At 40.5% G+C, this 26,262-nt stretch overlaps 1 protein-coding gene across 2 annotated transcripts in view; it reads right to left on the minus strand.

Moving 5' to 3' along the window:
- BLMH (bleomycin hydrolase) overlaps positions 1–26,262 on the minus strand; it is a 34,750-nt gene that overhangs the window by 3,352 nt on the left and 5,136 nt on the right. For both annotated transcript variants that reach the window (XM_030536637.1, XM_030536638.1), the window contains exons 5-11: positions 22,660–22,748; positions 21,525–21,617; positions 15,523–15,678; positions 14,822–14,980; positions 14,644–14,711; positions 14,001–14,118; positions 9,403–9,472 (exon numbers count right to left, since the gene is read on the minus strand). In XM_030536637.1, the coding sequence (XP_030392497.1) occupies positions 9,403–9,472; positions 14,001–14,118; positions 14,644–14,711; positions 14,822–14,980; positions 15,523–15,678; positions 21,525–21,617; positions 22,660–22,748 (753 nt within the window). The remainder of the gene's footprint in view (positions 1–9,402; positions 9,473–14,000; positions 14,119–14,643; positions 14,712–14,821; positions 14,981–15,522; positions 15,679–21,524; positions 21,618–22,659; positions 22,749–26,262) is intronic.

Genomic DNA, 26,262 nt, shown 5'->3' on the forward strand with positions numbered 1-26,262 from the left:
TAAAGCAAGAGATCAGATTGAATTCCCATAAATTAAAAAGCCTATCCATTGTAATGCAAGCTAGAAGCCAGTTTGGAGGTACTGCCAAGGGAAGCTGCCTTGATTGTTCTCTTTCTTCAGGATATGAGTTCTTGGGACACAAAAAAACCTCTCTCTCCTGACAGCCAACAAGTAATTGCACCCTGTGAGGATAATGAACTCCCTGCCTCTGTGGCTGTTGACATTCTGCATGCCAGAGCTGGACTGTACTGATTGGGATCGCAGTGTCTGAACAAGGAGGAAGTGCCAAGTAAAACTTCAGAACATGCGAACAGGGATGGTCACTATTGCTTGAGGCAGCCTGTAGCCAGGGTCACATAAAAAGCCATAATTTTCTTCATTAAATGGAATTATTCCCATGCCTCAAAGGAAACTATATATACACCCCTATCCCCACATCCTGTCCAAACAGAACCCCAGGCTCTGCATTCCAGTTAAGAGGGATAAGCACAGGATAGTGAGTTTTGATTGTATTTCAGGACAGAAGTGAAGCCCCTCTAGGCCCATCCACCCATCAGTCTAGTGTTTCTACTCTAGCCGTGTCTGTTTATTAGAGAGAGAAAAAAAAACCACACAGATTCTGGCATAGTATCTTTGTGTTCTGACCAGAGGCACACCAGGGCCTAACAGATGACTGCCCAATAAGTACAGTATGACATTTAGTTCTCAAGTACTACCCTATCACAAAGCTGCTTCATATTTCTCACTTCTTCCCCCAAGAGAAGCCTAATGAAGGGAGCATTTTATTAGGAAGAACCAAACAAGGTTGGTCCAGTGGTTCGGGCACTAGACTAGGACTTGGGAGACCCAGGCTAAAGTCCCTGCTCTGCCAGACTTCCTGTGTGAAAACGGATAAGCCGTTTGGCACCTCTGTGCCTTAGTTCCCCATCTATACAATGGGCTAACAGAACTGCCATACCTCACAGGAGCGTGAGGATAAAAACAAGGTTCCCCGGTGCTCAGACACTATAGTCCAGTTCCTAGGATACAGAGAAAGAATGAGGCTGTAGTAAAGATGCTCGGAATAAGAGGAGGAGCGTGTCAAAAGGGATGACAAACTAACAACAGTTTACATGGCCGCTAGCTGAAGACATACAGCAAGACAGACCAAGACCTCTGTCGAACAGATGGGATAACATGATTCAATGTTCATTCAACATTCACCCTTGGAGACCTCCTCCTTGGTTTTAAAAAGATGTCTGATTGGAGATGCTGGGTTCAGAGCTGGGTAATACTGTACTGATTCCTCAAGACACAGAGTGAGCAGAGTTATTAAACTCATCTGCAAGGCTGATAAAATGACCAATAAATCACAGAATGGAAAGTTCTCCTGGAAGGAAATTTGTCTTATTTCAAAAAGAAAAAACCAACCACCCACCAATGCAATATTTGTCAACAATTGACTTCATTCCTTGGAAAAAACTAGGGGATTCCAAGAAAACTAGAGTGTTACAAGAGAATCATGTAATTAGTGAATATTTAGGAGAGCTGACGTTCACTGTTCCACAGGCTTCCCTTTCCCCACTACAAGCACCACAGTGATCGTTCTGCTCCCTAGTCACACACACCCTATAGCAGATGTGGTTAAATTGCTCCCCACCTTCAGCAGCTGCATAGTGTGAAGGCCCTTCTTTGATCCAGCCTTCACTGCCAGGATTAGGCAAGTTTAGGAAGACTGGTGGGCTGTCAGGTACCACACCACACCAGCTGCGGAAAGGGACCCAACTGGATAATATGGGTCCAAAGGAAGGGGTGCACATGGGGGAATGCCAATAGTTTCTATATCCCATTATAACTTCACCCTCATGGCCTGAAAGCCTAATCTCTGCTGTATTGTTTCAAGTGGTAGGTACCCTTTGACGTCCTGTTCAAGAAACAGTGAAGTTGGGGCCTGTTTTTATCCCAAACTGCCAACTGGGTCTCAAATGTTGTGTGTCAAGTGTAATGTAATCCTGGGACTCTTCCCTAGTGATGGACACTGGTGCTCTGTATTGGTTTAATCCTTGTAAAGCTTTACAAGGATAGGCTGTGAGATGGTGCTGCCCAAATCCTTCCTGAGATAGATAAGGTACAAAGCTTGCTTCCAGGCTCATTCAACAGCCTAGCAAGTTGCTAGGGTATTAGAGTTCAAATCTCCAACTCCCTGAGCCAGCAGGGGCTGAATGCTGAAAAGGCAGAGGTGGGGATGAAGAACCATGCTGCTTGCAAGTCATCTCTTACGGTCAATGTCCAACAAAGAGCTGACAGGCTCTGGAGGAATATGTCTAGTTACTCTCAGTTAAAGGGAAGGTTGTTGTGGCCTACAGATGAGAAAACCATCTTAGGGTTTACCACCCCAAAGTGTTTGCTTGAACCAAAGAAACAGCTCAAACCAGCTAGGTCTGATGGAACATTTAAAAGTATAAGGAAATTGCCCAGACAACTCCCTGACCTAAACACAACAAACGGGCAATAAGCAAGACTAAAGAAAGGCTGCATCCTATGAAAGATCAGATGAATGACTGACCCATCCCAAAGGATGTGGTGTTCACATGTATGTGGCGTGTGCACATGTTCGTGTCAGGAACATGGACACAGATTTACATCCCCTGTACAAAACAGTGCAACACTTTACAGTAAGACATCAACCCGTTTTGGAATTCTAAAGGAACAGTTGAGCTCCTATAAAATACACATAGAAGAACTGATACAAAAGGAGTTCATGTTTGTAATAAAGTGACACTTGAGGCAGTAACTAGGTGTTGCTGCTTATAAAAAAAGCAGTTTAAGCTGCAGTGCTGGCAGACTACAAGCTCCACAGAGCAAGTCTTGAGCAACATGAGTAATCTGGTTAGCTTTCAGCTTGTTATTTTTAAACTCTGAAAGTCTGAAGTGCTGTATGTCGTCATCTTATGTAGTTACAGCAGTTATTGTCGGGTTGACTTTGGATTTTAGTACTCTTGTGAGGGAAACTAATGGGGAGAGCCAGGAGTAGCAGAGGCTTTTCCTACACAGACCTGTCCAGGTATCGCAGTCCTCCTCTGGGAGCTCCCACCAACGCTCCAGCCTGGTGTCCCCATTTGCACAGCTCCACCAACACACTAACTGTAATCCATAACCGCTTAAAATGTGTACTCCTCATGAGTAATGGCTGCCTTTTGGGCTTAAATGGGTCTATCCTACATCAAGTGTTTGAAATAAGGAAGTATACCCTCTAAGCACTCAGACCAATTACATTTATTTCACTTCAAAGCCACATTCAAACCTTCTTCTGAATAGGCAAAAGGCAAGTGCAAAGTTGCTAATAACTGACCTGAACATGACCACCATTAAACCTTCTAGTAGTCTTATTCATCTTTTCCCTTACTGTTCTACAAGCATTGTCCCCAAAGAATGCATATACCCAGCATGCTCAACTTTACATGATGTCTTTACACCACACTTTGGGACAGAAATGACTCATTACCCTAACAAACATATACCAGCAAAGGAGCTAAGTCCCAATGAATTCCATGCTAAGTATTTGTAAAGGACAACAAGTGGGAGCACTTATTTTTCTAGAAGCATTCCTCCACAACCAGATTAATGGCACCCAACATAACAAGCCAAGTACCTAAAGCCTCTCATACAGAACTGAGTGCCGTTCACTGGAGACCCCACACGTTCAAGATATGATCAATGACAGTGGTTGCTGTATTGGCCTGGATTCTGAACGTAACCCGTATCTTGTTAATGAGCAAGTGCTATGACATAAGCATACCAAAAAAACTATAGAAAGTAATGCTTACTAGTTGAATACTAGATCTATTAATTTGTGCATGGGAAGGAAGCTAGAGGTTCAATATTAACTCTTCGGTGTTGACGGTTTCTTTACATGACGCAATATTCTCAAGCGCATCTGTTCTAATGGATGGACACCTCCCCCCCCCCCCCCAAGGCTCGTCAACATTGTAAAGTTGAGTGTTTCAGTTTAGTTTCACAGTCAAATTTCTATTAAGACTTCTATTGGATTTTTGTTGGAAAACACGAGTATTGTACTTTGAATTTAAATAGTTGTCTGGACAGACAAGCTGCTGCATATGAAGAAGCAGTAGCAAAAACATAGGCACCTACCAGGAATATCTGAAGTGTTAGTGAATTTTTCATGTAACCAGAAAGATTACATCAATAGCTTAAAATATAAGGCCATATGGTGTTCTCTGAAATTAAACTCAAAGACTTGTCTGTGACTCCACAAGAATAAAATCAAAGAACTTGTTCTAAATATACCCCATTATGAGGTGAAAGACCCACAGGCGCAGTGGGAATTTTCAGCCATGCCAAGGCTTGCTAGAGTAACTAGGCATTAATCCCCCACCACAAAACCAGAATGTCTTTGATATAGTTATCTGCCTATCAAGTCCCTGTCCAGGGAATGCTACAGCTCAAGACTGGGGAGCCTGCAGGTCAGATTTTTAGCATAGCTTTATATGGACACAGCTGGAATAAAAAGGTTTTGAGATTAAGATAGATGTCCACTGGTAGAGTTGCAATACCTTGCACAATATCTGCTCATAAGTGACCAGAACCAGGCATAGTATCAGTGCCTGATTTCCAGAATAAATTTCACTAGACAAAAAGTTAGCAGAAGAACGAAATTGCATCTGACATGAATGCTGCGGACGTACCACATGAAAGCAACATTTAGCTTTCATGTCTCTGTAGAAGCATTATTATTTGAATAATATCAGCTGCAGCTTGGTGAGATCCTACAGATGAGACAACTCTGGTAAAGAGAGCTAGATAATAAGCAGGATGCTATAATCGGAAAGTCTCAGCATAAAACGTGTCAATTAAGTTAGATTGCATTTGTCTTTCCTTCCTATTTAAAAAAGGATAAAAGATTTTTGAGAGAAGCATGTGCTAAGAGATTTCTTGGAAGTGACCACTGCCTAATTTGCTCCTGCACAGCTGTTCCTAGTTTATCTATTGTCCCTCTTTAAAAGATGTCCTTTGCATAATCTCTGGAATTCTGGCTATTTCAGAACAAAAATGTTAGCTTATTTTCAGATGGGAGAATTACATATTTTGCAGCAAAAGATAAACTACACAGAAGAGCAAAGAGACACTCTTCCTCCCAAACAGAAACTTATCAGACAGTAATGCTATACTTTTATTATTTTGCAATAAGTAATACATTTCAGACTAGATGGGCATTTGACAAACTAATCTAGACCAGGTCCATGCAGAAGGTTTTGAGAACAAACCCCTTAACATGGATAATCTTCGGCTATCAAACCTTATGAGTTCTGTGTAGCACGCTGTTTTTTGTAGAAGTAGGTTCATTAGGAATATAGCGGAGCAGGCACAGGTTTGTTGCTATGAAGCTATTCATGTATTCTGGGCTGAATGCACTTACTTGCCATTGTATGTTGCACTTAAGGTGTTAGGCAGGTGACATGTTTGTTGGGGAGAGAAGATATGAAGCACTTACGGGTGTGGAATGGGCTAACTAAGAATAGCACAGATTTCATTAACTGATCCAGAATTTGTACACCTTTGTTTTTCAAATCAGTTATGACAGTATCTTTTTTAAAATAAGATTCGCTTATGGCTGGGCAAAAGCAATACTACTACTACAAATCAGTGTCCCCCTCACAATGGATGGACAACCCTTTGGTAACCAGGGTTTGCAGCCCAATGTTCCTAAGCAATCCTAAAACACCACCACAATGTGGCATATAGCACTGGGAGGAGGAAAGGACAGAATTAGGAGGAAGGGAAGACTTCATAAGAGAACATTTTGATTTCACACCTCTAATGCTTGTGGTCCATGCTCTACTGTGTTAGCGAAGGCAGCAACAAGTGCAGAATTGCATGGCAGTGGGCACAAGCTACTAAGAGAAGTGGTGGATTCTCTCTCGATGTTTTCAAATCAAGACTGGATGCCTTTCTGCAAGATTGTTTTAAAAACACAGTTATTGGGCTCAATACAGGGTTGCCTGGGTGAAATTTAAAGGCCTGTGCTATACAGGAGGTCAGACTAGATGATCTATGGTCCCTGCTGGCCTTAAGCTAGGGATGTACAAGTAGGTTATTACAAAGCAATCTATTTAGCTAATTTAAAAAAAAATTTAAGACAACTTTAGCACCCTTTTCACAAATTTTTTAAAGACTCCAACTACCTATCATAACTTTAAACTAGAAGTAAGATTTTCTTAGACATGAGCTGAACAAGCAACTTTTTAAATACCACCTCTAATCTCTCGTGTGTATTGCATGCTGTCAATTAGGAGAAGTAAACGGACAGGCAAACGTGCCTATTTCCTGAAATTCCTCTTGGCAAGTCATACAGATGTTTGAGAGGTCCTGCCTTCTCCACAGCATAATATACTCGGCCATAGTTTGGCATCACTACAAAGGAAAACAAAACTCTCTACAGGAAACCACCAATAAACCACTCAGCTCTGCAGGGCATCAAACTGAGTTTTATTGCTGCCTCAAGTTCATTCTAGTCATTCCAAGAAGTATTTATATAATGCAACAACAATTAGAAATCAATCAAGCTAGAGGGGAAGGAGCCAGTGATCTGTTGATTAGGAGAAATATTACTAGCACTTAAAATTTGTTTACAGAAATTCTGTGCCACTGAGTTTGGTGGGAGAGGTCAGCCAACATCCATTCATTATATTTTTCATGTGGAGATTAAAAGATTAGCACTATCAAATTGCTAAAATAATTAGACAAGGCCAAGACACCCCCGATAATGCAGACTGCGCACTTGTATTTATCCTCACATATGGGGTCTCAAAATGCTTTACAAACATTAAGTGAGGCCTTGCAGTATGCAAGATCTCTCTTATCTATGGTCTACTGATGGGAAAACAGAAGTACAGAAATTAAGTGATTAGCCCAAAAATCACACAGGAAACCTGCAGCAGAGTCAGGAATAGAACGTAGGTCTCTAGAACCCCTGGATTTGGCATAACCCAAGACTACCCTTCTGAAAAAGTTCAGTATAGTATGTCCTGCACAGTCTATGTTATCTAATCCCACCTCAGAGGCTCTGGGCAGCAGACTCTTTTGAAGACGGGTCACAAACAATGGAAAGAGCACAACTGAAATCTTCTGTCTCCATCTTTACTGTTTCTGGTGGTTGCTTATGATGAAGTCATTTGTTCCACTGACACAAAGCCAAGGTTGCACCAGAACATGAATTGCAGTTGACACTTTAATACATCACAACAATTCGGGATTTCAATTCACTTCACTATGAATGGAACTGGAATACTTCCAAGTTCAGTATAAGCTGGTTTCATTGTATAGTCATGTCTTATTTTCCAATTTGAGGATTTTAAAATAAATTCCCGATTCTTGCATCCAGGATATGGCTGAGGAAGCCCACAATGCCCAGCCTAGCTACTCCTTTTCTTTCTCTGGCTTGCAGAGTGAACATATTGTATGCATCTACTTGTCTGCTTATTTTTGGTAATTACACTGCCTCTTGCACCTCTTCTGTTGCCAAACTGCAGAAGGAGTTCCTTAATCTACCTTCAGCATCACCTTAGCCTGTGACCTAGGGACAGGGAACTCTAGTATGACTCAGCGTCCATGTTTCAGTCTGACAGGATTTTACAGTGAGCTTGTTAGGGATCTGTCCTGTGTAATCACCACATTCTGAAAAGTCAAATCTGAAACTTCAGTAAAAGTCAAAGCATATTTTTCTGCCCTACCTCAACTGATTCCATAAACAAGTACAATTGGAATGGCAGTCACCTAAATCGCTCCTATGGGAAATAAATAGACATTCATTGCCATTTCACGAGGCAGCATTCAGCCAAACAGGTAGCACATGATGCTACTAGGCAGGGATCCAAGTTCAGAATTATGCTTCTAAGCCAGTGGTTTAACATTTTTCTTCATTTGCAGACCCCTAAAAAAATTCAAATGAAGGAGCAGACCCCTTTGGAAATCTTAGGCACAGTCTGCAAACTCCCCAGAGTCCACAGGTTGAAAACCATTGTTCTAAGCTCCTAGACCACTGGAGACTGAGGCAGACTATATTATTCTGCAACTAACTCTGTGGGACATGAGTTTTGAAGAAAACATGACTACACTAAGATTACTGCTTCTCTTCCTACAAGTATTATGGTGTAGGATCTCACTTGGTGCACACTTGCTGTTAGTAATCTTTTGCCTCAACTGACATCTATGAAATGCCTACCACCACAAGGCCCTTTTCCCTTCCAGTTTTCATAAATGATCTGGAGAAAGCAGTAAACAGTGAGATGGCAAAGTTTGCAGATGATACTACACTGCTCAAGACCAAAGCAGACTGAAGAACTTCAAAGAGATCTCACAAAACTAAGTGATTGGGCAACAAAATGGCAAATGAAATTTAATGTGGATAAATGTAAAGTAATGCACATTGGAAAAAATAACCCCCAACTATACACACACACACATATTATATATATATACACACATATACACACACACACACACACACACACACACACAAAAAGTATGATGTCTAATTTAGCTACAACGAATCAGGAAAAAAATCTTGGCGTCATAGTGGATAGTTCTCTGAAGATGTCCACACAGTGTGCAGAGGTTGTCAAAAAAGCAAACAGTGTTAGGAATCATTAAAAAGGGAATAGAGATAAGAAGGAGAATATATTATTGCCCTTATATAAATCAATGGTATGCCCACATCTTGAATACTGCATACAGATGTGGTCTCATCTCAAAAAAGATATACTGACACTAGAAAAGGTTCAGAGAAGGGCAACTAAAATGATTACGGGTTTGGAATGGGTCCCATGTGAGGAGAGATTAAAGAGGCTAGGCCTCTTCAGCTTGGAAGAGAGGAGACCAAGGGGGGATATGATAGAGGTATATAAAATCATGAGTGATGTGGAGAAAGTGGATAAGGAAAAGTTATTTACTTATTCCCATAATACAAGAACTAGGGGCCACCAAATGAAATTAATGGGCAGCAGGTTTAAAACAAATAAAAAAGGAAGTTCTTTACACAGCACACAGTCAACTTGTGGAACTCCTTGCCTGAGGAGGTTGTAAAGGCTAGGAACATAACAGCGTTTAAAAGAAAACTGGATAAATTCATGTAGGTCAAGTCCATTAATGGCTATTAGCCAGGATGGGTAAGGAATGGTGTCCCTAGATTGGCAGAGGGTGGAGATGGATGGCAGGAGAGAGAGATCACTTGATCATTACCTGTTAATTCCCTCTGGGGCAGCTGGCATTGGCTACTGTTGGTAGACAGGATATTGGGCTAGACGGACCTTTGGTCTGACCTAGTACAGCCATTCTTATGTAGTTCTTTATTTCCATATATGGAGCTCAGCAATGTATTCATGTGACTGCTACAATTTATGTTACCTTTAATACCACGGTCTTCACCCCAGGAGTTCTCCACCTTCCATTTCTCAAATGATCCTTCTTGCCCATCCTGAAGAAAGAAGGAAGTAAAACATGCATTCAGTGGAGAAATTCCTCAAAGTTTCTGACAATCAGTGCTTCAGCTTCTAAAATCATTGCCAACAGAACCACCACCAACCTGACAAACAGATATCTTTGATGCTCACACTAAGGAAACTAGTAGGCAGACTCTCAGAACAAGAAAGTTTTGCAGTTCTGTTGGTGATTTTAGAAGCAGAAGCACTGACTGTTGTAAGAAATTGTCTCCCTCTTTTAAGGTAATCTGATTATTTGAGGTAATTATTCCATTTTTCTATTGTAAAAACACAACGTAGATGTGTTTTTGTAAGACAGTTTTTAAAAGGGACTGCGACTTTGCAGTTGCATTACAAGCATACTTTACCTGTTAGTAGTGGACTTAAAGTCCAGAACCTATGTTACCTGTTTGACAGATAAAGTTTCTCAGAGAATGTTTCTATTTGCATGACTGTCACAACGGTAACAAAAACTAAGTATCTGAAGTTTATAAAATTCTTCCCCCGTGGCCTTGAGTTGGACTCAGGTAATTCTAACAGATGACAGTACGTGGAACTACTTCTAGATACTTTGGTAAGATTTTGAGAGATGTTTCTTCTTTCCTTTGATTATCCTTGCTAATCTGGTTTGAAAGATGCTTACAGTTTCTTGGATAACCTGCACCTTGCATATCTACCTGTAGAGTATCTAGTCTATTCAAGTATCAGAGGGGTAGCCGTGTTAGTCTGGATCTGTAAAAGCAGCAAAGAATCCTGTGGCACCTTATAGACTAACAGACATTTTGGAGCATGAGCTTTCGTGGGTGAATACCCACTTCCTCAGATGCATGTAGTGGAAATTTCCAGGGGCAGGTGTGTGTATATATATCTCTAGCTTGCTTGCTTGCTTGCATAGCATATATATATATATATATATATATTATATATATATATACACACACACAAACACACACACACACCCCTACCTGCCCCTGGAAATTTCCACTACATGCATCTGAGGAAGTTGGTATTCACCCACGAAAGCTCATGCTCCAAAACGTCTGTTAGTCTATAAGGTGCCACAGGATTCTTTGCTGCTTTTAGTCTATTCAAGTCCTTTCTTAGAATCAAATGTACGTAAGTCCACAAAGTAACGTGTCGCATGAAAGGTACTCAAGCTCCCCTGAGGCAGCATTCCATCCTATTGGAGGGTGTGTAATGTTTTTAGCTAATGAGGAACAGTGGATATGGCCAAAGAGTCACTTTTTTAGAATCAGCAACAAATAGGTAGTTTAATCAAGGCAGAAGAAAAACACTAAAGCGTTCTGCTATATTTTAATATCAAAAACCTCAGCGGAAAAGAGGACTCAAGCAAATTTATGTGTCTTTTTCAGTGAATTAGCTCAAGGCATTTTAGGTCTTAGATAAAACACAATGGTACACGAGTTAGACAGCTTAACACTTATGCCCTCCCCTAAGCCCCATGACACTTCCCCTTCCCATAATAGGAATGGTCTGTCAATAGGAGAGGAAGTTATTTTGGTGAAGTACTTTTCCTGTTTGCATTCACAGCCTGGAAGGTCTTTCCATGTACTGGTTCTTGATGATTGCTGAGTGAGGGCAGCACTGATGTAACTTACCTGGATACTATAGGGGCTGCTCATTGGGGTTATTAGGGTGGGAAAAGCCCACTTTTAACTTTCAGCCTTTCAATGGAGGATTCCCCCTCACACACCATGTCTCAGCTTTGGTCTCCCTGAAGACAGTCTCTTCCAGAGGGGTGCCTATTAGCTGTTTCACCATAGGTTTTTTTTAAGCCTCCCCAAAGTAGACTTTCACAGCCTTCATGGGGAACAGTTGCCTGGTTGACATTAAAAAATGGAAGCCAGTTAGGGCCCACAAGAAAGGCTGCAGGCCACCACCACATTATCTCCTCAAATGCAGGTCATTAGGAGGTCAAGCTGAATTCTTTCGGCTAGTCTGAGTCCACACTGGCTTTCAGCATGTTTAATGATCAGTTCAAACCGAACCAGTTTAGTGCCAGTGTGGACTCAGACTTGCTGAAACAGTTCTGCTAGACCTCCTAGTGCCCCACAGTGCACTGGTGAAATCTCCCTGGTTCAGCTCAGAAGCAGTGCATTCTGGAACTGTTACTAGGGTATCGGTAACTAGGAGTCATTGCAACTGACACAGTTCAGGACATGGCTTAAGAGAACAAGAGACAAACATGAAACATTCATTAAGGCAAGTGTCAAACCCTGAACTGTTTGTGCTTAAACTGGTTCAATGACAAAGCAGTTCTCTAGTGTAGTCAAGACTGCATTCCATTCCAAGCTGTATTAGCACTCTAGCATATATCCACATTCTGAAAGAGTCTAGTCTGTTTTTACATTATCAAGCAAACAGGAGCACTGAGAAGATAACCCCTATGTGCTTACTAAATAAGATCCTTAATCCACAGGCTTCCCCATAGCAGCTCCCATGAAGAACTATGAATTCATTTCTCCCCCTTTCTTCTGGTATTCTGCCCTCTTCTGTGATGTTCATGATAATGTAGCCTTAGCTCTGGTCTTTGGAAAAATCTGCCCCTTACTTTCCTTTATTACTGTAGTAACTACACTGATGTTTTATAGTTTTGGGATGAGGTTGGGAAAAAATACTTGAGGTAGACAAGAGTCGTTAAAATGAGATACTCAAGAGATGTACCAAAAGCACTAAATTGAGTCCGCTCATAAGCACTGACATGTAAGTTGAACAAAAGTATATAGCATGGTTTAGAAATACTGGCATGGATTAAATGTGCCTCTTCTGGAAATAAATTACATTGTAACATTGAAGAAAATCCCATTGCAATCAAAGCCTTTTACAAAACAGGTAAAAAAAATAATGCTTTGATGGATTTACAACTACCTTTGAAAGCTCCTTTAGATTAAAGTCAAGGTTTATATAAAGCAACATGTTCAAACACACACACAACCTAGCTATTATTTTAGTAAGAAAAATGCCTTCAAATTCTGGACATCCTCTAGAGTTAAGGCACCACTACTTCCTTTAAGTGACCTCTTGGCCCTAGAGACATCCATCTCACATTCAAGACCCAAAGTATATATAGTCTATGTATGGGAACATGTTTTTAGTTTAGCAGATCCTCCTTACATTTGTCAAAAGTTCTGGGATTAGTTGGCAGTATAACAGAGCCCATTCATTGACACACAATCTGGCTATTGGAATCAGAGTTTTAGGGTTTTGGTATGCAAAAGTTAGAGGGTCAAAAATGTGAGCTGCAAATCAAGGAAGCAGACTGCCGGGAAGGAATTTCTACTTATATAACTTTTGCTGTTCCAAAAAACAGTTCAATGTGAAAAGAAACCAGATTGCAGCATGAGTCACTTTACGTTCCTTACGTATTTTTTAACTATAAAGTTACTATACACATATATAAACCTGTAATCAGGGTGAAGTTTGTGTAAGAATTTCAAATAGCTACAAATGTACAAATCATTTAAAGGATATTCTATTGATTTCTGAAAATTAGAGATTTAAATCCTAATCTTCACACAGGATTAGTTCTGTAATCTGACACTTGAAAAGCATGTGTAAATTGTAGAAGACCAGTATGCAGCATATTATTGTATTTTGAAAAGTAGTTTGAGAAAAAGTGATGGCTCAACAATCCCATATCACACCTTTGCATGAAGTCCTGACTCTCGGAGAAAGTTTTCAGTAATATGTAAGCACTTACTTCTCAGACCAAGTAACCTTGGTTTGGAAGGGATTACTTTTTCAAAGAAATCTTAAAAAAACTTTGTGTTCTGATGTAGGGGGAAGTCTCCTCGATTTTTCCAGAAAACACAAAAGCTGAAAATGACAACAACTTCCAGGTATCCAAAGATACTGAATTTCACATGGGTCTCAGATGCCATTTCCCTTGTTTATTAGCATGCAGTACTGCTGTTTGCAATGTAAAAGTGCTAAGAGCTGTACTGCTGTTTGGGGGTTTAGATTCTTCTCTCCCATTATTGGATGTGTCAGAGGTCATGTGCTACTAATTTTGAGGGATTGTTAGTTATTTGAGTACCTCCTGCAGGCCATTCAAGCAGGTTTTAAAGCAGTACAAGCTTGGTGCTAGACCTAGACTAGAGATTAAGTAGTGTGTTGTAGAGAGATGTGCTAGCATCTTGGATTCCCTGGTCAGTAGGATAAATCAGAATTCACATACCATTTAAAGCCAGCAAAGCTATATTTTAAGTTCCTAGAAAATACAAGCCAAGTTTCTTTGCCCTTCTCAAAGATTTCTGGGCACAAAAACCAAGCCACAGCTCTGTCCAGGATTGTTCACTTGATGGTAAATTAAAATTTAAGTTTCTCCAAACAAGTGACACAGGCGAATAAGACATCATAGGCATCATGCGCAGGTGTGATGTCCTGCGCATGTTCTGCTAAAGGGCAGCATATGTACATTGTGAATGAACCCTGAGCACAAACTGCAGGAGAGTTCAAATACATCTGTGCAAACAGCACAAGTGCTTGTGGAGGAGATCTTACCTTCTCTGTGAATGCAGTGAGGACCATGGCATGGGTCATCATTGATTCTCCAAAGATTAATCGTTCTGCTTTGTTCATGTTCTTGACGGAGACACCGAACACCAGCTCATGATCAAACCTACAAGTAAGCCATACAAAAGGAGGTGAAGACAGGAGGGAAGGAGGAATCAGTAGTGTATTGCATAGGGCTTTGACTTATACTTAACTCCTCTTCAAATCTCGAGTGAAAATAAATACTAAATGAACCCTTTTTGAAACGACATTCACTAAGTACTAGGGAATTCAAGTAACTACACAAGACATTCAGAGGGGTGCTATGTTCCCTTCTTTTTTGCCTTGCAAGAGGCACAGACAAGATATACTGCATTTAAGTCCATTTCTCTTCAGCTAAGAATATTTTACATTAACGTTTCACATCAGTAAATTAGCATCTGAGCACATTTTTAGAGTATCAACATTTCATTTAACAGCCAAAAAAGAAGGGGATTTAACAGGAATAGAGAGCCAAATGCACACTTGTCTTACTCATTTTGGGTAAAAATAATTTTTTGGACATTTGCCACCTTAGCATTTTCAATTTGTAGCAAGATTGCCATGAACAGAGAGCCCAAAACCAATTGTGTTTTAGATTTCCTGCACTTACACATTCAGGTCAATGATGCCCAGCTTGCTATGGAAGTATTTTCCAACATCGCAGCCAAACCACACAGCCTAAAAATAGGAGAAAATAGTCATGCTTGGGCCACGTCCCAAGATAGCCTCTTACCTAGTGTAAGGAAAAAATAAATAATGTTGTGCCACTGATTGGAACACACACAAACCTCGCCACCTTTAATAGAAGCTGCAGCCAGCTTCTTCAACAGATCAACAGGCTGGTTGTTGTAGAGTGTTTTTCTTCCTCCCACCAAGTTGCCCAGGTATGCTACTGTGTACAGCTTGTTGTAGTGGTTCTGGGGTCGAGGATCATTCACTAGACAAATCTGCCATGAGTAAGATGTCACTAGTTAAATTACAAATCAATTGAAGCCTAAAAAAACCACACACACCAAAAACTCTTGGTATCAGATTAGTTCTTCTGCTCTAGCTAGCTGACCATCCCATGCAAGTGCAGACAGCTTCAGCTGGAACGTCTGAAGTTTGAGTGCAATAGAAGACATGCTCTAAGCTGGTCCACGTATCCCTAAGTGCTGCACAGGAACCTTATTCTATTCTAATTATTAATATTTTATTATCAAGGCCCCCCATGGCTAAGTCACTCAAGATCTTGCAGCAGCATGAAAACACAAGTACAATTAATCCATAAAAAGCCATCCAAATTAACACAAAACCAAGTGAGGGGCGCAGAGCAAATACAAAAAGGGACATGGATGCAGAAAGGAAGAAGGGGGAATAAATTCAAGGCCAACTTGGATTCCATTGATAGCCTCACACATTCCCCATAGCAAGCCCTGCAAGAAGCCCTGCTTCAGCAACAATACTATACGTGCTTCAGAAACAGCAGGCATTTGTTGTATTCTCCAACCTTGTCTTCCATGCTGAAGAGGGGTTTGATGTGTTCCTGATAGAACTGCAGTGGTGTCACAGGGCCAATCTTGTGGTAGTTCTTCTCCTTATCTCGGAACTCCCAGGAGAAGGTCTCAGGAGGGTTCCCCAAACAAGTGCTCACTATTCTGAATACCTGCACAGGAAAGCCGATATGGGCATGAAAATTCACCCAAGCCTTTTGTTGTGGGCCATCGATTAAGCACCAAAATTCTGCAGCTGGGCCAGCTACAGAAATGCCATTAGTCAATGGATATCTTCACATGGGGACCAGCTGCAGAATCAGACCCTTAATGTTTATCTTTAAGGCATCTAAATAACTCCATGCTGGGCAGTCGTCCCCCCCCCCCCATCCGGTACTAAGAACCCTCACTCTACAACATCACCTAACATTAAATTAAAGGCCACAAAATTCAGAGCTTCCTCACCATGCTAGAAACACCACAGGTTCCTGCTCAAGCTTTTTGTCATTTTGCTTAGGCACTAACATATTCAATTCCAAGATATAGGCGTATGGTAGTAGTGAAATACAATAAAAACATATGGTTCAGCTGAAACACTGCCCAATCCTTCACTCTAGCAACTCCTTTGAAGTGCAGTGAAACCTTCCCCTAGATAGAAGCTCTGTTTAGACACTACAATGGAACCAAAAGCACTTACAGTTGAAGACCACAATAAGGACAATAGCTTTTGAGACAGAAAGTTGCCAGGCCAGCTGCTACCCTTCAGAAGACCTCTCCCTCCCCACTAGCATATATAAATATTGTTTGGGAAAGGGCTCTATCATAACTATAAAGGGAAGAGTAACATCCCTCCTGGCCAGAGATGCCAAAATCCTTTTACCTGTAAAGGGTTAAGAAGCTCAGGTAACCTGGCTAACACCTGACCCAAAGGACCAGTTAGGGAACAAGATACTTTCAAATTTTGGTGGGGGAAGGCTTTTGTTTGTGCTCGCAGTTTTGGGGGTTGTTCGCTCTTGGGACTAAAAGGGACCAGACATCAATCCATGCTCTCCAAAATCTTTCTGAAGAAGTCTCTCATATTTCAAACTTGTAAGTAACATTACAAGGCATGTTAGCTTTATCTTTGTTTTCTCAACTTGAAAATGTTCCTTTTGCTAAAGGGTTTACCTCTGTTTGCTGTAACTTTGAACCTAAGGCTAGAGGTGGCTCCTCTGGGCTCTTTAAATCTGATTACCCTGTAAAGTTATTTTCCATCCTGATTTTACAGAGATGATTTTACCTCTCTTTAATTAAAAGCCTTCTTTAAGAACCTGATTGATTTTTCCTTGTTTTAAGATCCACAGGGGTTGGATCTGGACTCACCAGGAATGGGGGGGTGGGGGAGGAGAGGGAATAGTTACTTTCTCCTTATTTTAAGATCCAAGAGTTTGGATTGATGTTCACCAAGAACTTGGTGGAAGTGTCTCTCAAGGCTACCCAGGGAAGGGTTATAGTACTTTGAGGAAGTAGACAGAGTTTCCCAAATAACTCAAATAATTTGGGTGGTGGCAGCAAAACCAAATCTAAACTGGTAGTTAAGCTTAGAGGTTCTCATATAGGTCCCCACCTCTGTACCCTAGAGTTCAGAGTGGTGGGATCATTTTAAACAAAAAGCCAGTAAGATTTTCTCTCTCCTGTTTAGCTGCTTAGAAAGCGGAGCTGACAGCAGATGCAGATCTTTATCTCTCTTTGCCTGAAGGCAGAGGTGTTAAGTTTTTTTAACAAGGATCTTTGTTAAGAAAAGGTTTCAAGGTGAGCAAGCAGCTAGCAAAAGGAATTTACAAGCTGAATTGTTTCTTTTGTTTTTTTCCTTCTACCTCTCGGGTATAGCTAGTTTAAAAAGGCTAAATGCTGTGAAAGTCTCTGTTAACTAAGCAGCCCTGAGCTGAGTGCATCCCAGTTTCTGTGAACTGCAGAGGGGGTGCGGCCCAGCACAAAAAAGGCAGGAAAATTACCACCAGTGAAGCAGCAGCTAAACTAAAGCTGGCCAAACTAGAAGCACAAAAAAAAAAGGAGCAGAATCATAAGAGATTGCTCAAATTAAAACAACTCAAGAAAGAAGCTGCTAAAAGAGCAGAGAAAGCCAATGAGGCTGCCCACAAGAGAGCTATGGAGAAGAAAGAAAAAGATGGAGGAGAAAAAGAGAGGAAGGACAACAGCTTTTGAGACAGAAAGTTGCCAGCCCAGCTGCTACCTTTCAGAAGACCCTCCCCTCCCCACTAGCATATATAAATATTGTTTGGGAAAGGGCTCTAATAATGTATTTCTCCTAGCATACATGCACAGAAACATTTTCATTCTGATAGTACACCTCCATTAATCACTTTTCGTTCTGTGAGATTATTTGGATTTCTGCTCTCTTTGGAAATCCCTGAATAATCTTCTTGTCTGTTTTAATATATTTAACAATACCTAGATTTAGAGTTAAGTATAATTTAACTGAAGGACTCTGGCTGTTGACTTTGACATCCTTGGTTGAAATACATAGTCCTTGATAGAAATTAATAGATGCATGTCAGCTATAAGATTAAGGATCTTTGGCTAGATTTCAAATGGATTGTATCCCTTTAAATCAACTTCTCTTTAAAGAGGCCATGCTAGTATTGGTCCTCCCTATTATCCAACTATACGCATGCTCAGTTTATATAGAACATGTCAGGTTTTAGGTAGCTTTCCAGGAGCACCACATTTCCCTTGTGTGGCTAGCTTGTTCAGGCTGCTTTCAATGGCTAGATATTGCAAGGAACAGAATCCCATTTCTAACAGGCTTTCTGGCTTTTTTGTCCCATTCTCTCTTTTGAAGCTGTATAGGAATGACAAAAAACCCACCATACACTGAGATTAGGTTAGAAGGTTTCTGTTTTTAATCCTCATTTCGCTTGCCATCCAAGGTACTTTTATCTAAAAATCTTCATGCCAGTAAATGTTTTAAAGGCACCATGGATCTTAAATATAGAATACCTTAGTGGCAGGAGCATCAGTGCATTTGGCCGTGTACAAGACACAAATAAAAATGTTCCTGCCCTGAAGAATTTATAATCTAATAAGGATAATAGAACAAATCAGTTCTTAAGTGGAAACAAGGGCAAAGCTCAAGTTTTTATTAGAGAAACTCCCACTTGTTTAGTTTTTTCAAATGTTTCCAATAAAGGTTTTAAAGAATAAATCGAAATCCCTGGCCTCCTACAAATGTAGGATTCTCACAGATTACATTTGCACAAAGATAACATTTGCCAGTAGACATCCCCATGTTACCTCAGATAGCTCCATTTCTCCTCACCACATCGAATTACAGAAATAAAACAGGTCAATGGAGAAAAATGGTTCCAACCAAAGGAAGGAAAAGTGATGTTGACTGGAGACTTGTCTCCAAGAGCAGCCTTGCCTGAAATGGTCTCCTTGGCTTGTTTATCACCACACCCACCATAGGCCACCCCTCAGTATCTCCAAAGCTTCCTCTTTCAATACCCAGGGGAAGCATGTTTCAACTAAACAGAGCTTTCTATCATGCCGGTGACAACTAACACCAGGGTAAAGTAAGGATACAGTGGCTTTTTGTTTAAAACAAAAATAGGCAGGGAAGAGAAGGGCCACTGCTGATAAGGTGGCAGAAAAAGAAAACAGGGAAGCCAGAAAAATGCAAATAAAATCCAGTGCCTGGAATTTGTGACCTACCATATGCTGCTTTGATAAGGAGCCTGTTTCTGCTTGAACACAAGAGATTCAGTATTCACTCAGAGACTATGCAACTGCTCAGCTTCAGATAAAAGATTGGTGCCCACGATAAGGAAATTGAGTCACAGAAATTGGCAAATGAACTCAGCAGAGATGAATGGTGGATAAATTGTGTTTGCCAGGCACAAAACTTGAACTCTAATGTATAGAGAAATGCATTTGAACAAGTGAAGCAAGACAGCACAGTCCACCTATAAAACTGCTAAATGTTTTTGCAGGTTTGGGGTATGACAGATGCAGCTGGCAATGCCAATTACAACATTTATGAAAGGAAATCCACTTAAATGGTAGTCAACCAGTAGTGTTGCAACAGGAAGAATAGGGGCTAACGCAAAGGAAGAAAGCACGTTTTAAAAAACCCACACCACACCCCAACTCTCTCCAGATTCAGACAGAAATTAATTAGTGAGCCATTAATGAGCTTTGCTTCCAGTTTCTAATGCTAGAAACTAGGAGATTTTAAACACAAATGAAAAATGTAAATCTGCAGTGAACTATATCTCTGCCTTATCTGAATTAACTGAGCCATTCCAGGGGGCTTCAGGTTAACTCTGCAATTAAGCCCTCCAATGGATGTCTGCATGCAAAGCCTAAAGACAGAAATCACCGTTTATGGATATTTAACTACGAAAAGGTAATGTGCAATGTACTGAAGGACAGAATCAATAATGTAAGAGATCATTTGGCACTAGCAGGGGACATTTGATGGAATATAAAGGGTTTTGTTTTAACAAGTGTGTGAACACAGTGCCAGTTTTGCTATCACAACACGTTTCTTATTCTAACCTTAGAACTGGGGATAGTGAAGCTGTGGATTTGTGCATGAATTGCGGTAAAAGCCCCTGAGTCCCTCTCTGGTAGTATCATTTACACAATGCACAGAAAAGAATAATTTAACAGGAAGCTTTTGAGAAGTTTGCTGAGGGGAGAGGAAGGAAAAGGAGATTTACATCTTCTCCAAAAGAGCTGGTACCAGATGACCCAGTGGGCCTGTTCCAAACACTTCTGACAGAGGTATATCCATAAACTTCTGTAAGTAGAGAATACAGAAGTGTATCTTTTTTAGAAATACACATGGCCATATACACCAATCTTAACATACTATGGGCAATAACTGTTGGCTATTTGAAAATCAAACTTAAGGAGAACAGAGTAAGATGAATAGTATATAGCAGGGATTGGCAACCTTTCAGAAGTGGTGTGCCAAGTCTTCATTTAGTCACTCTAATTTAAGGTTTCGTGCGCCAGTCATACATTTTAATGTTTTTAGATGGTCTCTCTATAAATCTATAATATAATATATATAAATAACTAACCTATTGTTGTATGTAAAGTAAAATAAGGTTTTTAAAATGTTTAAGAAGCTTCATTTAAAAATTAAATTAAAATGCAGAGCCCCCTGGACTGATGGCCAGGATCTGGGCAGTGTGAGTGCCACTGAAAATCAGCTCGTGTGCCGCCTTTGGCACACATGCCATAGGTTGCCTACCCCTGGTGTATAGCATCTCTTGCATTTAAGCCAACCACTCAGCAGGGCAAAGGCAGGGCTATCCTAAACCATGGAGAGGTGAGAGCCAGACAATGCACACTACAGCATCACACACTTGCAAATTAGTTTAAGTAAATTCATACAGAGAGGTACTTGGATAGTCTGCCTTTAAGAAAAAGCAACTCATCTTCTTAACTGGTAAAGTGATTGCAATGCTGCATGTTTAGCACAACATTTCCTCCACATGCTAACGCACGAGAAACTGAACAGCTTTTCATTATTATTTTCTGCTCTCTTGTGGGGAATTTCTGCAACACCACTTGTACTGCACAACTTTAAGTTTACAGTGGGTATACAGAATAGTCTCCAATTCTTCTAGCCCTTGCTAGTGAGACCAGGCTGTACATATTATTTCGGTCTCTGGGATTTATAGTCGGTTAACTTCACTCGGAGGAGCAAGTCCTCAGCTGGTGTAAAGTGTCCTAGCTCCATGACACACCCAAGTGTTTAAATCCAATGGTATCCCAAAAATGTAAAGAACAATTTATGTAGGAAATCACCACTAAAACATAAAAATCACTTCATAACATTTCAGAGAGTACATGGCCATCTGGGTCAATAAGATTTTCGTACAATATAGGGTTTGTTTTGCACTTTACAGATAGCTCTAGAACAAGAGTAAGCCAGAATTACTTCATCTGCAGCAGGTCCCTTCTGCTATGGAAAGAATCAATCAGTTACATATATGTACATTACCTCCTCTATCATACTGTCCTTTGCAGCAGTGAGTTCTTCCTTAGTTGACCCACTTGCTACCATGTTTCTTAGCCGCACACAGTACTCCCTCATCTGTTTAAAAAGAAAAAGCCATTTTATCACTGTAGTAGGACCACAGAAAGTATCCATTTGCAAAGCCTGAAGATGTTAGGAAGTCAAGATTTGCTTTATGGATCTTTATCAGGCATCTAATCAAAAAAGGTTTGTTTACAGAAAAAATCCCTATTGATACTACTACTAAGAGTTGGTTCTTTATATCAAATTTTAGAACAATCTAAAACTAACCTTTTGGGCCAATTAGTTTGCCAGGATTCAAGCTGAAGACGGGAACATGGCCACTCCGAGCAGCATCTTTAACCCTCTGGTTTAATTTCAGCATGCCTGTTTTACTTTACCAACTCATTTCTATAGACTTCTGGGGAATAGTTGCCCCTTGATCATGTGCTTGTGAATTGCCAAAACAAAGCTTTCAGAGGAAAGGTTTGATTGCCATTTCATTTTTTGCCACAATGGAGTCAGATCCTTGTCCAATTGCCTAAACCTGCTTCTTCCTTTGTCACTTCAGTATTTCACGTGGCACTACATGCTTTTCCTGTGCAAGCTAGTTTCTGTTCTATCCTAAGCTCCGTATTTTAAAATCCATACTTGTAAATCTTAGCCACTATACTTGGCATAATTAAAGCCTTGATCTCTTGGTGGATGGCATAGAGGAAAACCAGCTCTCCTTGGACACATGAAGTTTACAGAAAGATCTTCTGCCAACCACATAGGTAGAATTTTTCCTTTGAGAGTTCAAGAAATAATGACCATTGTAAAAAGTGCCACAGAGGACATTTTCAAGCTACTGTTTGAAATCAAGAGCATCAAATCCTGTTAGTAGCAGCTATTTATGCACCAACTTCCTCTTTCTCTCTCAGCATTTTAGGACCATTCCCCTTTGCCTTTTAATCCATACAACTGCAGTGTTCACATAGAAGCAAGAAGTACTCAGACTGGCTTTTAGTGCTTTGGTCAATAAAGAAAATGTAAGGAAACTAGTCAGGAACATCTGGAGCTTAGGATTTCTTCCCATCTGTCTAACCACTGAGTTTTAGACAAATTTCAGATCCTTTACCTTATGATTCAAAATCTCATTCATCCTTCTGGAGGCCTCTGTGGTGTGAGATTCAGGGAAATTTTTCTTGGGGATAACACCATGTTTTTCTAGAAGAAAGTTGACAAATGTTAATTGTCAATTGATAATCTTGTATGCAGTGTAATTGTAGCTGTGTCAGTCCCATGATATTAGAGACACAAAGTAGGTGAAAATATCTTATTGGACCAGCTTCTGTTGGTGAGAGAGACAAGCTTCCAAGCTATATATCTCTCTTCAGGTCTGGGAAAGATACTCCCAGCATCACAGCTAAATGGATGTTCCACCTTGTATTTAGCTGTGACACTCAGAGTACCTTTCCCAGACCTGAAGAGCCCTGTGTGGCTCAGAAGCTTGTCTCTCACCAACTGAAGCTGGTCTAATAAAAAGATATTCACTCACGCACTTTGTCTCTGATTGATAATCTTGTCTTTCTATGTGGCAAGTGTTGACATCTGCTCATACCCACATGAAGCCTGAACTCGCCTGGTTTCTGTGAAGATAGTCTGTGACAGAGGTTTCTTATAAAGAATCAGAGCAAGCCAAAGGTTATGTTTTTTGTCTGGGTCTTCCTCTGTCTTTGTTAAGTATAAATTCAACTGGATTCCCCAGAAAGATAGAATCCTTCAGTAATCAGACACGATAATCTCCCATTTGTAAACCTTAAACATTAATTAGTTGAGGAGAAATAGAAGCTCTCTCTCTCTCAAGGAATTTGACTTAGATTAACCAGTTTGCTAAAAGTGTCAACCTCTTATGTGCTAGTCCATGTATTTAGTCTTAAGGTGAAGTGAACAACTTCCTAACCTTCCCTTCTCCATGGCAACAGAAAAGGTGCTTTATCCTCAAAGTTATGAGATGTAGCTTTGTAGTTGCTAATACAGAGTAGTAACAGGTAGGTTAACTAATATTTATATTGTGGTAGCACTCAGAAGCTCCACTGTTCTAGGTGCTGTAAGAACCAAGGTACATAGTCCCTGGACATGCAGCATACAATCCAAGAAAGTCTCCTTTCTGCAGTAAATCTTTACCTGCCCTTTCTTGCCTAATCATCTTGCAAAGGCAGTTGCAAGCTTATTGCACCAGTGCATAGTTCACATGAAGTCAAACAACCTCTGAATCCACTTATGTGATTTCAACTATATCTTGATTAATTTTTCACTTAAAGAATGGCCCTACCCCAAGCAGCTGCCTTCTAAAGTTGGCATGGAGGCATTCCATATTCATTTGGTTTCATTCCATATCTTATTTGCTCAACTTGCAAGAACATTTTTCCTGCTAGCGCTGCAGACATCCTGGGCTCTGACAGCCAATATAGGTTTTTACCTTGTGCACCGATAAACGTTATGCTCAGGTACAAGTGAAAGCAATTCTATTTTCTCTGGATTATGACCACTCACGGAAGTAAGGGAGTCACCCATTTTCATAATGAGAGGACAATAAGGTTGCACAGGTGTGGCTGAGGGCCCCATTTGGCCTGGTCCTACCACAGGCAGTGCACAATAAGGAGAGAACCCAGAGTTCAGGGTGGGTTTATAGGGACAACTGTTAAGACATTTTTTACCAGGGAATGTTGAGCAAATCTGTTACGAGAGAGAGGGGCTGTTACCCCAGCATTCTGCAATGGGACCCTTTGGCTTTGGAATTCACTTCTTCTTTTGGGCATAACAGGCCACCTCTGTTAACCTTTGGGGCATGCTGCACACTGCATATTTCATACAGAGATGGGAGAGGTGCTGGGGAGTTAAACAACATAAATGGGGCAAGAAATGTTAAAATTACTCTTGTATCACAATAGTTTAGAGTCTGTTTAACAAGTGTCTTGTTGAGGGTGTCTAGAACCTGGAATGAGTTCCCTTTTGTATAGTGGAGGAGAAGTTTAAGTAAGTTTGAGATGGAAGACAGTGAGGATATGAATATCCATATGCATTTTCTGTTTTAATCCACATACAAGAACTCATCCCCCAGGACTCTTCCCATTAAATGTTGGCGCAATGCCTGCAGGAAGACTGTCATAATATATGAAGTATACCCAGAAACTTAAGAGTTAAACTACTCGATTAGTGAATAATTAAGTGCAGACATTTGTGGTTTCTACAGCCAGTGTTTATATTCTAAAGACAGTTAGAACTGGTTAAGTCGGATTCCACTCCCTGATTTTAGCAATTCAAAGCTGTAAGAAGGTAGGTAATGACAGAAGTTAGCCCAAAGCTTTTAAGTAGATTACATTTGTAGTTTGTTGCAGTCAAGTGTTTAAGGGGACATAAATTGTTACCTCAACTATGGCAAAACTAAAGGAAAGCATATAAAGGCAAGTGAATCTTGGACTCAAGACGGGATTCTTAGTGCTCATAGTACTATATTTTTTAATTTGGGGTATACCTTTAAGTTGAGCCTCTATTATGGTGTCTTTAAAAAAATTTCCATGCAGCTTGCAGGGATTTCACTTTTGGCACTGTACCTTTTAATTTGTTTCACTAACCTCCTCATTTTTGTGTAGTTACCTTTTCTGAAATTAAATGTTAGTGTTGGGCTCTTGTGGTATTTTCCCCACCACAGGGATGTTAGATTTAATTAGATTATGGTCACTATTACGAAGGGATCCAGCTATAGTCACCTCTTGGACAGATCTTGTGCTGCACTTAGGACTAAATCAATAATTGCCTATCCTCTGGTGGGTTCCAGGGCTAGTTGCTCCAAGAAGCAGTCATTAAGATGTCAAGAAACTCTCTCTCTGCAGCCTATCCCAAGGTGACATGTACCTAGTCAATATGGGGATAGTTGAAATCCCCCATTATTAGTGTTTTTTATTTTTATAGCCTCTATAATCTCCCTGAACATTTCACAGTCACTATCACCATATTACTGACTACCTGGCCAGGATATCTACTGCTATATTATCCAAGCATGGAATTACTATCCATAGAGGTTCTGTGGTAGTTTGGTTCACTTAATAGACTCATAGGTCAAAAGGGACCAATATGATCATCTAGTCTGACCTCCTGCACAAGGCAGGCCACAGAACCCTACCCATCCACTTTTATAACAACCCCTAACTCAGGACTGAGTTATTGAAATCCTCAAAATTGGTTTGAAGACCTCAAGCTGCAGAGAATCCACCGGCAAGCGACCCAGGCCCCACGCTGCAGGGGAAGGCAAAATGTTTACACTTCATTTGATTCTATACTTTCTTTCACATAGTGCCACTCCCCCACCAACACAACCTGTTCTGTCCTTCCAATATATTTTGTACCCTGGTATTACTATGTCCCATTGATTATCCTCATTCCACCAAGTTTCTGTTATGCTGATTATATCAGTATCCTCATTTTGAGGCACTCTAGTTCAATATTATTTAGACTTCTAGCATTTGAATACAAGCACTTTAAAAACGTGTCACTTTTTAGCTGTCTGCTGTTACATGATGTATTGGAATGGGACTTTCAGTTGACTGTTTCTCATCAGATCCTACCTGTATTTTATCATCTTCCATCCTCTCCTCTTTACTAGGACAGAGAATCTCCATTAATAGAGCCTCCCATAAGGGATGCCTCTGTTTGAGCCACATGCTCCTGCACCTGTCAG

The sequence above is a fragment of the Gopherus evgoodei genome, chromosome 17 (genome assembly GCF_007399415.2).
Source record: "Gopherus evgoodei ecotype Sinaloan lineage chromosome 17, rGopEvg1_v1.p, whole genome shotgun sequence".
Classification (NCBI taxonomy): Eukaryota; Metazoa; Chordata; order Testudines; family Testudinidae; genus Gopherus; species Gopherus evgoodei.